Here is a 13,716-nt window from a genome sequence, read left to right on the forward strand (position 1 = left end):
AGTTTCTAAAAACAGTCCGAAAGATTTTCTTGGGAAAAGGTCTACAATGCAGATCTGCAACAGTCCACCTGGGACACCTGAACACCCCAGCTTTCTACATTTACCGCACTGCTTGAATTCAAACCTGCTCCGTGCTGGCATCAGGGAAAAATGGTTATGACAGAGAAATAAAAACTGTGTATCAGAGTTCAAATATATTTTAGTTTGAGCATATAAAGGGTTCATATCTTTACTCTCTAGCTGATCTGGCCTGCATATTTTCCACTGACATGGACTACTCTCCTTGAAGTGGGCTCTGAAAAATGCATTGCTTCAAAATGTACCACAATCACAGCTGACCATGGCAGAGGTGGTAAAGATGAGAAAGGCTGTCCCCACTGCTCCTGTGTTTAGTTCTCAGAACGCAGCAATAAATGGAGACTTAGTCTGGCTCTCTTCATGGGTGAAAATTTTCCATAATTGACACATAAAAATGACAGAAACACAGCTAATCATCAACAAAACCAACAACAACAAAAAAATTGCCCGAAACAAAGTAATGTGAATAGCACCAAGGACGTTGAAGCCCATACATCTGTTTTATAAAAGCAAAAACTGCAGTACCTAGGCTCAAACAAAAATGTTATTCCAGTGTTAACTGTGTGTGCTGCTGAGACTGCATCCTGACACTGAGCACGGTGTTTTTAGAGAGAAGCTAACTGGAAGCTGTAACAGTACAAAAATATAAAAACAGATGAGAAGTTCAGTGGTTAGTAAGAGACTGGTTATGATCACAGTACCATTCCCTTGAAGTCAGTTCATTCTCTGAAGTCAACAATGATTTTGCTGTTATCCTCCATGGAAGAAAGACAGGACCTTAACAGGAGACTGCACATCACTATTGAGCTTGGATTTCCAAAAACACAAAAATATTCCCTTTGCAGAGAAATTATTGCACATTTTACCACCAGAGCAAAGTTAGAGTAGGTAGCAGTTGTCATACAGTGTGTAAGGCACACGTGTTCAGTGTTCTGGGAGATGAAGGGTAAACTGTGGAACTTCGGAAGGGGATACGTACTTCCTCACAGAATTGTTTCTGTCAGTAGCTCCACAACGCATGCTAGCATGCAGCAGAGGACTTGATTCTACTGTCATCTGCTTGAACACCCAGACTCCAGAGAGAGTTGTGCTTGCTCCACTAAAGGCAGATTTTAGCCCTTTGTCAGAAGCAGGAAATTTTGGTATGCACTTCCAGACATAACCTAAGCCTAAAGATAATTCAGCAGATGGGCTGACTGGCAGATAGACAGTTTTTGCTATGTGGATTAGAGGTCATGGATGCATTTTACCAGTCTGCAGACATTAAAGGCTAGAGTTTGGTATCAAATGAGGAAAAAGAATAACAAAAGAACAAACATCTCACAGTATGAGTATTTTACCAGAATCCTTACATACTCTCACTGCTGTACTATTGTTGCTGAGTTGAATTCTAAATTTCCAGTTCAGCAACCTGGACAAACACCTGTCAAAATAATCACAGCTTTGTTTCTTTAGTACCAGCCTCTGAACAGCCTTTGGGTCAAGATGATATTATTGAGATTAGCACCTTGGCAATTACTTATAGAAACAGTTGAAAGTTCTTCAAATAGAAGTGGTGGTTCAGGAAAGAATACAAGACCTTTATAGTAAACTCCATTCTTCAAAAAAAGTAATTGTATTAAAAATATATAATCCATGACGGAACATTCTATTTTACCCCTGTCATGGGAAATAAAAAATATTGCATACACAGGGTGCACTCAAAACCTTTGGGGCCAAATTCTGCACTGAATTAAGTGGGAATTTTGCCTAAGCGTGAACTGGAAATCCTATTTTATGGCCACTGTAATCAGGAAGATTTTTATTATTTCACAGGTATTTGGATTTCATCTAACAGTGCATCATTTGATCTATAATAAATAAGTGTAGTAAAGAAAAAATTATATGTCAGCAATGTGTACTCTTTTCCATACTACATCAATTAGCATGACCCAAACTGGCCATAACTACACCCAGTATTGATTGCGCTTCAAAGTAGGGTTTGTTCTTCGACAATACTGGATCATTTCAGGATCAAGGTTTAACCAGCTGTTTTGCAGAGACGGTTCTACAGTCGGAGAAGCCACTGCAGGAAGCAGCTGTTCACGTCTTACTGCCATGAATGTTGAGGCTGTACTTCTCTCAGCCCCCTTCAGGAGAGGAGTCACTGTAACACTGGGTACAGTCAAGCTCCGTTCCAGACATCGATCTGGACTACTGAGGACTGCCTCTGCTTGACTTTTGACGAGTGGTTTTGTTTTCTCTTTCTTCTGACACATTAGCAAAATGCACACAGAAATAACAGCAACAATGAGTAACACAGACACCAGGACCAGAGGGATAATGATGTACCAAGGGTTGCTGCTTTCACCTGCTTGCTCTCTGGGACTCCTGGCATTAACCTGGGTTGTGATCTTAGTCCCTGCAGATCCACTTGTTCCCATTGCCAGATTCAGCAACAGACCTTCCTCATGTAGACTTCCCCAGCGATTCTGCCCTGGCCACGTGGTTGGTCCAGTCTTCTGTTGTGCTACTGTAGGCTCTTCATCCTGAGAGGAGGCTGGTGCCTCGTCCTTTGAGGTAGTGTCAATGTTTAAAGTGGTAGTGCTGATTATGGAAGATGCTTCAGTTGTAAAACCCTGCACAAGTGGAAGACTGTATGGCACGATGGAATACTGAAAACAGCCGACAGCAGGCTGCACAGCATCTGCCCTGAGTATAAATGTGAATGAGTCATTTAACAGATCAATGCCCGTCATATTTGTATCTACGTCTAGAAGCACAACACCACTATCAATGTCAGCCTGGGTGAATGTCTGAATATCTTCGAACACTGCATCATTCACGAACCTTTTCTTTACAATCCTTCCATGAGACGGAGGCACTATCACTTCAAATCTAGGATTACTATTTGTCAAATTAGCTAGCTCAGAAGCATCCAAGTCACTGCTTCTGAATTTATAAGCTGCTTGATTTGAAATCTGCATGTCAGGTACAACTCGAACTAAAGGCTTCACCGTAATGTTCAGCACTTGTCCTGTTAGATTGCCTTCTGCAGTGAACAGCATAAACTCCAGTACTTCTTTGGATGCAGTGAGATTTGTCAGGTGGTAAGACAGCCTTCCTGCGTACAAATCTGCCTGCTCAAATTTAGTAACCTGCTCGTTTCCAATCATCAGGTGTCCGTATTTGAGCGGCTGAGTTACTTCATAGATGATATTAGTGCTTTTTCCATTTGTGACAGCTGAAAGCTGCACGTTAGTAATAGTGACAGATGTCTGGCCCTGTGGCAGTGCAACATCGGTAAGGTTGACCAGGACAAGAGCGACTGGTATGACTTCAAGACTGAATAGTTTGTATAAAGGGCGATGTTTACCATCAGTCACGCTGAAATAAAACACCCCAGAAGATGAACTTCCATCCTGTACAAACCAAACTTTACCACTATCGACATCAGCTTGTGTGAAATCCTTTATAGAGACACTGAGATTGCTTTTCATTGCCAAATAACCATTATTGGGGTTGCTAACAATGGTGTATTTGAGCTCAGCTGGGACGTTATCTGGGTCTTCAACTTTCAGATTCTCTGACCCCAGCAATGACACATCTCCCTGCAGGACTTTCAAGTGCAGCCTTTTAGTCTTCAGTTCTGGAGCTTGGTCATTCACCGGAACAACAGTGATATTAAACATCTCCTCCAAAACTTCACTATGGGGCTTTGTTGCAGACTTGCTCTTTAGGTTTAACCAAACAGCAAAAGTGAAATTGTCATTAAGCGATTCAGAATTATCATGTATATACATAATTCCAAATTTGTTCAGTATGTATTGGGAGAAATTAGGTTTTTCTTTGGTAATGTTTCTTTCTCCAACAACTATCATGCCATGTTGGGGTAAAGATACAACTTGATACCAGACTTCATACATGGAGCGCTGTACCTCGGGTAGCTTAATCAATAGATTTGAAGCATCTAAATTTGTTCTGTTGATTAATACTCTACCTCCTTCCTGGACTATGGCACCTAGCAGAAAGGAAAAGAGAATCTTAGAAATTGACTATTTTACAGTTGCAGTGTTTCAGAAATCAGGTATCAAACACTGACGATGGTCAGAAAAGTTTCTCCTTCATGGTATCCTTGATTTCCACATGTCACGGCTAAAAATATATTACTACTTTTCAAATACAGGCACATATAAAAGACAAGATTTTCTATTGATGTGTACATTGATTAAACAAATATCAATATCTCAAATCTTCTGACAGCATTTTCACCTATCGTTAGAGCAAAATAGAGAATACCCACTACAGCAGTAGGAAGGATCAAACGTAGGTAGTAAATCTCATTTTTAAAGATGCAGTGATGCAGCTTTCCAAGCTACTACCTACACTACACTCTGTGGTAGTACGGTATTCTGGTCATTTGTTACTGAAGAGAAAGTAGCCTTTGTTTTTTCGCATTGGTTCATTGGAACCCTAACAGATCCAAAACACTTTGGAGCCCAAACAGTACAACATCTTTACCTGTATTTGCCAGAAGATGACTGTTCTGATCATGCCTGGTAATTTCATATGAAATTACAATATGAAACACCTGGAGGTCCAAAGCTGATGGTGGAGAGAAGACGGTAAACGTAAAGAAGTCTTCTGCACTCCAGCCAGCTGACTCGACATCTAAGTGCTCATACATGATCACACCTTCATCCACCTGTTTAAGGTAAATAAAAGCCATAGGTATAAGAGGAGAATAATTTTAAACACAGAAGTGTAAAGAGGGGGGAAAAAAAAAAATCTTAAGAACATTGTTCAAGAGAGGCCTTTACATGCTGTGCCTGGACTAAAGTACATGTAACTTACATTGAGATTATCTTGCATTTCTCTTTCTCTGAAGATGGACTCTGTGTTGCCAGACAAGCATACTTGAAGGTTGGTGAAACATTACTGGGCATGAACGCTTAGTAAAGCCCTTATGTGAGGAACAGAGATATACAACATTGAGAAACTTATCTCAAACTAGCAACAGTAATGGTGAACAGGAGCTCAGCTGAACTGTATCTTTAGTGAATTGGAGTATCATACGTCTAGGGCTTTTTCTTTATAAGGACACCAATGGGGCTGGACTCATTGTCCTGAAAAAGCACAGGAAAGACTGAAGGCTTGAAAAGGACTTTGATGAGGTGTTTCACAGTGAACAGCAAAAGATACTTCATAAGAGACTACAGAAACCAGAAAGAGGTGCAATGACCATTGAAATATACTCTCTTTTATAAACAAAGAGCTGATGGGACTACTTAGTGGAAACTTTCTACATCACGGCAAGAAGGCATCCTCTCTCCTAAGAGACAGGAAGGAACCTGGCTTGCCCTACACCTGCCTTCACTGACCTTGCACATCATCACACTCAAGGGAATCCTATCAGTCCCACCATGAGGATTTAAGCTTCAAAGCAGAATAGTGCAGTAAATCTTCAGAGAAACACATATCTATACAAGATGCAACCATTTATCTCAAAATAGGTAAAAGGCAGTATTTTCAGACTAGGATTCTCATCACTTGGAACTACACTTGCTCTTTAACATCAATACCATAATACATTGCAACTACAATAGGATACCTAATAACCACAAGACTAGAACACTTATTAAATCTCATCTAGTAGATTCAGCGTCTAGTCTGCTTGCGAGTTCATTCACTGACCTGGAGAGAAGACAGCTATACCCATTAAATCCTTGGGAACTTCCCAGGCAACTACTGACCTGGTTTGTATGTGTTAGTTTATAATTACCAAAGAGATCGCTGCCTGAGATGGTACCGGTTCTAAGTTCACCATTTGTAACATACTCTACACAGCTTGCAAACACCCTGAAGGAACTCATTAGCACAGATTCCCAGCACATATGCTTGAAAGGTGTGAAAAAGGAAAACAAAAAAAAACCCTGCTGCTATCATGGATGAAGCACTTTAGCACTACAGAATTGGAGCTGTGAGTACAGAGCGTGCTAATCCTGAAACTACTACAACAGCCCCCACTGAGATCACTAGGGAAACAAGGCTTTCAGGGTCGGTTTTCTCAGTAACCTCAAAACCATTCCATCTTACTGTCCAGAAAATTCAAACTGATGTGATAAAATCCTATATGCACATCTCCAGGTTTATGCTTCCCCTATACTGATTTAATTCTTAATGTCTATTACAGGAACAAGAAGAACAAGCACAATATGCATCCTTTAAATTTAGCGGTGTTTAGTATCAATCTTATTAGGGTTACCTTTTTTTTAATTGCAAGCCCATGCTAATATCTGGGCTAAGAAGAGAATGGAATTGGTGAGGATTTCGGTGTTTACCTCTGTAATGACTTTAAATATAATGAAGAAATTGTGGCTTGCTGCAAGATGAAAATACTTCTAAGACACCACAGAAAGTACTGGCAGAGAAAAAAACCCAAACATCATGTCAAGAACTACTGTGTTATTCAACTGTGTTTAATGCGCAATTAATTTTCTTATATTGGCTGAACAATAACTGTCTGTGAAAAAATTTCTTGGAATGCAATAGTGATATCAATTCTTTTTTTCCTTCTTCTTTGGCAACGAAGCAACAAACCATAGGGCATAAGGAAGAGTTCAGCACTCTGAAGTGCTAACTACTTTTATAAGCTAGCTGCATAGTACTTTTCAGAAGTGAAACTTCAAGTTTCACAAAACAGAATGAAGTCAATGAAAACCCAAAGAACTAAACTAACGCAAAATATTTTCAATTCAAATTAGATTTACAGGCTTCTTATTACCAAACAGAAATTGAATGCCTTATTCTCCATTACATGGAGAATATACAATGTTTGTGATATCAATGTCATTTTCTCACTGATATTTAACTTCATTGTGGCTACAACACGCCAGACAGTGAAAGTTTATTTAGGATCTCTTTTCTCTCCCTTATACCTCATTGTGTACCAGAATAAATTGTAAGCTGGTTAGGATACCTTAATCCTACCTGCAATAAGTCACTTAGCTCTACTTGTTTGAAGCGAAAATGGCCAATATAAATACCTCTGACTGAGAAGAAAAGCATACACATTATTACAGCTGAAATCCTCATACAATTTACAAAGTTAAAGGGAAAGTTAGCTATACCTCAGTAAGAACTAAAGCTATAGAGAATAAATGGCATGTTCTGACATGGCACTGTCTGATAAACATATGTGAAAATCACACCCATAGGCAAAAAGAGTAAAACTTCAAAACCTTAGCTGAAAGATTTTCTGTCTGACACGCTTAACTCTTTCATCTAATGCTCATAAAAATCACACATTTTAGGAATAGAAGGGAAGAGTGTCATTCTACAGTTCATCTCCCTCATAATGTAAGACAAAACTCGGCAACTATTGCAACAAGACCACTAACATAATGGAATTAGAATATAGTTTATAGAGAAACATTCTGTGTTCATCTTGATTTATAAAGTTCAAGTGGAGATTCATTCCACTGCAGTCCTTGGTCAGGTTGTTTCAAAGTTTGGTGATAACTAATAAAAATGTCAACCTCTTTTCCAGGTTTTATTGGTCAAGTTTCAATTTCTGTCCGACAGATTTTCTCATTCCTTCATACACTAAATCAAACAGCCACTTTTAAAATCTGTAAATGTACATTAAGACCAAATTATCTCTTAATTTTTCCTCCAGCAAAGTCAGGAGATTGAGCTCCTTTTATCTCCCCTGCTTAGACTTTCTGAGAATAATTTACTGCACGCAGAGCACACAGTTATATTCAGATTCTGCACAGACATAAGTCATTTTGGTTGCAAAATAATGCTTTCCATCAAGTTACATGAGCTGCCACGTTTTAGTCATTCAAGTATGAGACCCTGTATCACAGTTCAGATTCTCTAAACACTTAATATCACTGCCAATCAAGTCAATAAAAGTCCTCTTGGGGACACCCATGAGGACTGTGTACAGCTGAAATGAATCTGATACTTGGACTTTTCATAGAGCAAAAGGCTATTCCTTCTGCCAAAAACTAAAGGCTTCCAACCTCGGACTGCTGGTTAATGGCACCAGAACAGCTCTTCTTGAAAAACACTGCTACAAGCAAAACAGTGGGAATTGCCAAGACCCTGCTAGTATCCAAGCAGAGGGGAACAAAGGCTCCTCTTGCATTCATTACTAGATGCCAGATATTTAATGACACAGCAAATCTGGGTGATTGCACTGATGGGTCACATATGCCTGGTTACTTAACAGATATAAATGGATCAGACAAAGAACAAGCAACTGAGATGCCCTTTGAAGTAACAATCTACCCCCGAACTAGTTATTATAAAGTAAATGCTTACCATAGACTGCGTAAAACTGAGGATTTCCTGAGTGGTATTATCAGAATTTACTCTGATCAGCCTTCCAAGTTTTGGGGAAGTTACAATCGTAAAAGTTATAGTTCTGTTTCCTGCATTGGCCACATCATTGGTTACAGCTTTCAGATCATGTCGTGAAATAGGTTTCCTGGAACCTGAAAAATGTCAGTTATAAGTAAAATAAATTTGCAACAGCAATTTTCCCCAAAGGGCAAGTTTTGTATGCATAACTCACCCTCTCATCTAGGTATTCTACTTTGCATCTTAATAACATTTTATAAGATCAGCAGGTTTACACTTTTTCTAGTTACCTTCTAGTTACAACCCTTCCACAGCTTTTTCAATCAAAAAGCCCATCAGCAGGATGTACCTTTGTTTTACAGAAACGAAAAAAGTGCAGTTCTCTTCAGCACATGTAATCGCCAAATACTAGCTTCTGCAAAAACAACCCAAAGTAAGGAGCAGAGCAGGTATAAGAAGCCCTGTTCCTATATTACATGGCTAGAACTGAATTCAAACTCCAGCTGGAGTCACCATTGTTAATGTTTTTGGTAATCCCAGTTGCCCACAGAAGGCAGGGTGATTTGGCAGGGAGAAGGCTTAACACAGCAAAGTTTCTACTGAACACACAAACCAAAATTGATTATTACCAGAAGCTTGAACCACACTTTATCGATATGAAAGATGATTTTCATTAAATGAAATTTAAAAAAATATTTAATTAAACAAATTACAAAGAACATCACACAAGAGAAATAATGGCCTGAACTGAAATAATGTATTATTAAGATGGATGGAGACTGAGGGGGTAACAAAATCATTCTAGTGCATAGCACCACACTATCCAGTACCTTCTGGCTTAAATATTATAAAGATTATGAAGAGCTTTCCGGGATTTAGTCAAACCAAAACAATTTTTGACATAGCTGTGACAAAACCAAACCTAGTCATTTTCTAAAAGAAAAAAAAAGTTTTATTTGCCTTCTTTTTGGTGCACTGTTTCATGGTACACACTCAGCAAACTAAATCTCACATTTAATGATACTTTTGGAGGAGCAATGGATTCCCATAATCCTATTCCCCCTGCCCCCACTTCTGCCTCCATTTTTGCATTTTCTTTTTTTCTTGAGAAACAAGCTTTTATAGATATCAATGCATCATTTCAGATACTAGCAGTATATATCCTTGAAGTCTGAATTATCAGTCCACCTTCAATAAAGCATAATGTTTATCCCAGAATAACACAAAATAGCATGTTCCTGCTATAATATTCAGAAGAAAAAATATGGTAAGCAAACTGAAGAATGGGGATGTTTCGCAAGCCATTAGTAACATCAGGATTCTGCCTGTTTACATGTAGTTGTGCCCTGGTTCAAACCATGTCTACTTTGAAACAGAGTTGTTACAATGAAGTGAGATCTCTGGCTCTGCCTGTTTTCACCTCTTCACCTTCCCGTGCCTCTCTGTCTCCATACTGCTTTGAAAAGCGAAGCAGTCCCTCAGGTCTAAAAAAACTCTGCCACACTATTTCTAATTCAAGAAGTCTCCCTTCTCTTCGTCTCTCTTCTTTTCTCTTTTTTGTGTGACAGGCAGAGAGGGAAGCACGACCTTGTGTTGTGCGTACAGACGTGGTCAGGAATGTACAACTGAAAGCAACAGCTAATCAGACCACGTGTATCTGCAAACACAGTTATTTCTCAATAACCTCCTACTTATGCAAATCAGGCCTCATTGCTTTAACAGAGGAAGACAAGAACAACTCTCAAACATGGTCACACTATAGTGGCAGAAGTTACTGCTCCGATTTTTCATAAACATACCAGGTTATCCCACCACCACCACCATGTAGGGACATGGGGGCAGAGGATGTGTGCCACAAAGCCCCCGCTTGCTCCTAATAGACCTGATCTCACTCACTGCACAGCACAGGCTGAACTACAGTCTCAGGCCACAGACAACAAAGTCTCTCACACTTTCCTGTAAAATGGATCCTCCCCCAGACATAACCTTGTCCTTCACCCACTTCTGCCCTGAGCCTTGAGAACCTTTTCCAGCACGCGCAGTAGTTCTGCTCTGGTCTGACACTTCAACAGGGAGAGGAAGGTTATTTGCCAGCCAACAGACTGGGTGAAGGAAAGAGAAGTGAGAACAAGTGTCTGCTTGTTCCTAAACACGGGAGCAGAGATTGCAAAACCAACCCCACGCAAACACAGGGGAAAGGAACAGAGATAGGGGAGGAAGGCACACAGCCAGGATGGGTGATGCAAAGTAGGGCCAAGCTAATCCATACAAGTAGAATGCAACCGCATAAGGACATTATTGGTACCTAATAATTTTGGTATCCATTTTTACTGCCTACATTTAAGATTTGGAAAGTGCTTTGGCATAAGCATTCTGCCTATCACTGCTAAACAGTCATGAATCATCTCATCTACTGACTGCTTAGACAGCTCTGCTTCCCAATACCTACAAGTCAGGCTGCCTCTCCTTCCCAAAAAGCAACTTGGCTCACTCCTTCTTCATGCAATTGCTTCCCTGAAGAGAGTAAATCCTCACCTTGTAGATATCTAGCATAAGTAAGAAAAAACTCGTATATCTAGCAGTCAATTTACTGAGCACGCTGAATAAAACAAGCTTCTGCTGACCAGAAAAAAAAAATCCATAAATTGTACAAACAAATCTGGTATATTCAACACAAAAGAAGACAGCAGTACATGCTCTTATAAAATCGCAGAACAATATGCTTGAGAGAATAGTTTATACCCAGTCGTGAAGATATTGCAAATTCTTCATGGTATATTCCATTTTTACTTCCCTAGAGAGAAGATTCTTCAAGTTGTCTCAAAATTAACTTTTCCTGCAGTGCTATAAAGCATAACAGGACACCGGCTATTGTTTTTATGTGTATTAACCATTTGGAACCATCATTGTTGTAATAGTCATTTCATGATAAGCAAGTACGGCTGAAACCCATACAGCTCCAGAACATCTTTAAAAAGTATCATAAAGAGAACAGGTGAAAAAGCTAGCAATACTTTTTAACACCAAAAATAAATTTTGCTAACCGAAAGTAAGCAAGAATTCATAAAAACTGTAGGCTTAGATGAATACAGCTTGCAGGGCTGAAAGAAATATTGTATTTTGCAAACCAGAGAACTGATAAGACAGTCTAGAGACTTTGCCTTCTATGGAAGTATCAGGCATATTTTTCTTACAATTATCTTTGGCTCAAGATAGAATTCCTGTAAATCCCTGTGCCTAAGGCAACCTTACACACCAAAATCGCAGATTAATAAGCTTTGTAAGTGGATTTACGTGAATCCCATTTATATCGACTGAATTAGAAGATCAGGCTGCTACGATCTAATTTTTTGTTGCCTGCGTTTAAGTGGCTTTTGTTGCAAGACTTTGTTTATGCAGCTTATATTCAGGAAGTTTAAGAAAAGTAAAGTGCTGCTCTTCTGTAGCAAATTAATAAATCAAAGTACAGATTAATACCTATAGAGCTTTACCAATTCTTAGTCTTTCTCTGGCTGTACAGATCATGTTCAGAGCAGAAAGAAGGTAGATCACACAAAAGTGTGATGCAAGACATTGCTGAGAGAAGACTAATCTTCATTTCTCCTTTAATCCTGCAATTAATGTTAGATTACTAACTCAACGAGGGATTACTCTTGCCAATGCAAAGCAGTAAATGGCTCTGGTCAGCTCCTGCAGGAGTAGGATTTCATTAAAAAAATACTCAGCTGCTGATCCAACTAGTTCTAAATGCACAAATACGAATCAAAGTTTTCAGTCCTTCTGATTCATGAGTGAGACTGTGCTGCTCTCCATAACTTAGCTCAAACAACAAGAAAGTGAACTAGCGACCTGGTGAGCTTACGTGTGCTATTCAGAATCCCATGGACACAAGCTTCCCTCTGCTCTTACCAGGCAAAATCACAACCAGCTAAGACACCTCTAAATATATGAATATAATATAGAGCTTTTAAACAAATCTGAATGAGGAATGTTCAGAGCTTGGGCAGACATCATTTCTGTCACACTGTGCTTATATATTTTACTGCCAATTTCTGTATCTCCAAGCACATGCGCATATCAAAAAGTTAAAGACTATAAAACAATAAAGCAACATGTTGCTTGAGAAAACATAACTGTTCTTTTAAAAATCAGACAGATAGATGTTCCCAGGTACAGTTTTCTATAGTTTAGCAAGCTAGCTATCTGACAAATAACCGTACATTATGCAATTTTTTCAAGTGGATGAAATAATGATTATCTTATAAAACAGACCTGGAAAGACTCCGAGTCCTTTGTTCACTTCAAGGCTAATGACTAGCATCCGAGCTGTGATGCTAAAAATCTGTCGAGGTGCAAAGTTCAAACCATCTGTTACCTGAAAGTTGAAGCCTCCAGACATTGCTCCTGTAGAAAACAAAAACGTAAATTTATTATTGTAGTATTCTATTTGTCCATCCAAAATCTACAAACATACACGGGACACCTTTTGCTCTTGGCTACAGTGAAATACATCCAAAGTCATCCTGAAGCAATTTTTGATCAGTACCTTTGTATCTTAATTAGAATTAAATAAATTAATAACACAGAAAACACCTTCCCAACAAAGAACTACTGGCTGTTGCTTACACTGAAGGCCAGACATCCCTTAGATGTAAATTAGCAGAGTGGTCCTTCCTTTCTTCACTGACCTCAGCGGAGCTGAAACCAAGTTAAACTTGGGGAGACAATGACTCCTGAATTTCCTACTTCTTTTATACCTTAGGAGGGACCAAAGCACTTAAGCAGTCACATTTTGGCAAAGAAGGAATTGGGGGAGAAAAACAACTAGAATGTTCTTTCACTTTGACTTACATTTCAAGGACTGAATCAACTCGCAGGTTGTTTCCTTTGCCTCTTTGCTCCGCTTCAGCTTTGCTGAAGAGCGTATGTTGTCACAGCTTAAACTATTTCAGAGGTTATGTGTACTCATAATAAACACACATTTTTTTTCTTTAATCTTAGGACCTGTATGTACTTTGGCACAAGTGATAGCAAAATACCTCCAGGAGTCTGAGTGGATTCCTTTAAAAATACATCTCTCAGAACTGACTACTGAGGTGTACAGAGCTTCCTAAGTAGAGGCTCCCCAGATTGTTTAATTAGGTAGAAAGAGAGAATGAAAAATTGAAACATTAACTGTTGCAAACAGTTACCACTGCTCCCCTCAATTACTCTGTCCAATTTAGCCAGGAGATCTTGCTACATGACTATATATCCTGAAAGTGAGAAGGTGCCATGTACTTTCACTTA

General features: G+C 39.2%; 1 protein-coding gene across 1 annotated transcript in view; it reads right to left on the reverse strand.

Moving 5' to 3' along the window:
• Positions 1–2,024: 2,024 nt before the first annotated feature.
• LOC309602739 (chondroitin sulfate proteoglycan 4-like) overlaps positions 2,025–13,716 on the reverse strand; it is a gene marked incomplete at both ends in the record, with an annotated part of 36,982 nt that continues 25,290 nt past the window's right edge. The window contains 4 exons of the mRNA XM_082336610.1: positions 2,025–4,078; positions 4,579–4,762; positions 8,389–8,561; positions 12,700–12,831. Coding sequence (XP_082192736.1) covers positions 2,025–4,078; positions 4,579–4,762; positions 8,389–8,561; positions 12,700–12,831 — 2,543 coding nt within the window. The remainder of the gene's footprint in view (positions 4,079–4,578; positions 4,763–8,388; positions 8,562–12,699; positions 12,832–13,716) is intronic.

Source organism: Platalea leucorodia (assembly GCF_965183815.1).
Source record: "Platalea leucorodia genome assembly, chromosome: Z".
NCBI classification, from domain to species: Eukaryota; Metazoa; Chordata; class Aves; order Pelecaniformes; family Threskiornithidae; genus Platalea; species Platalea leucorodia.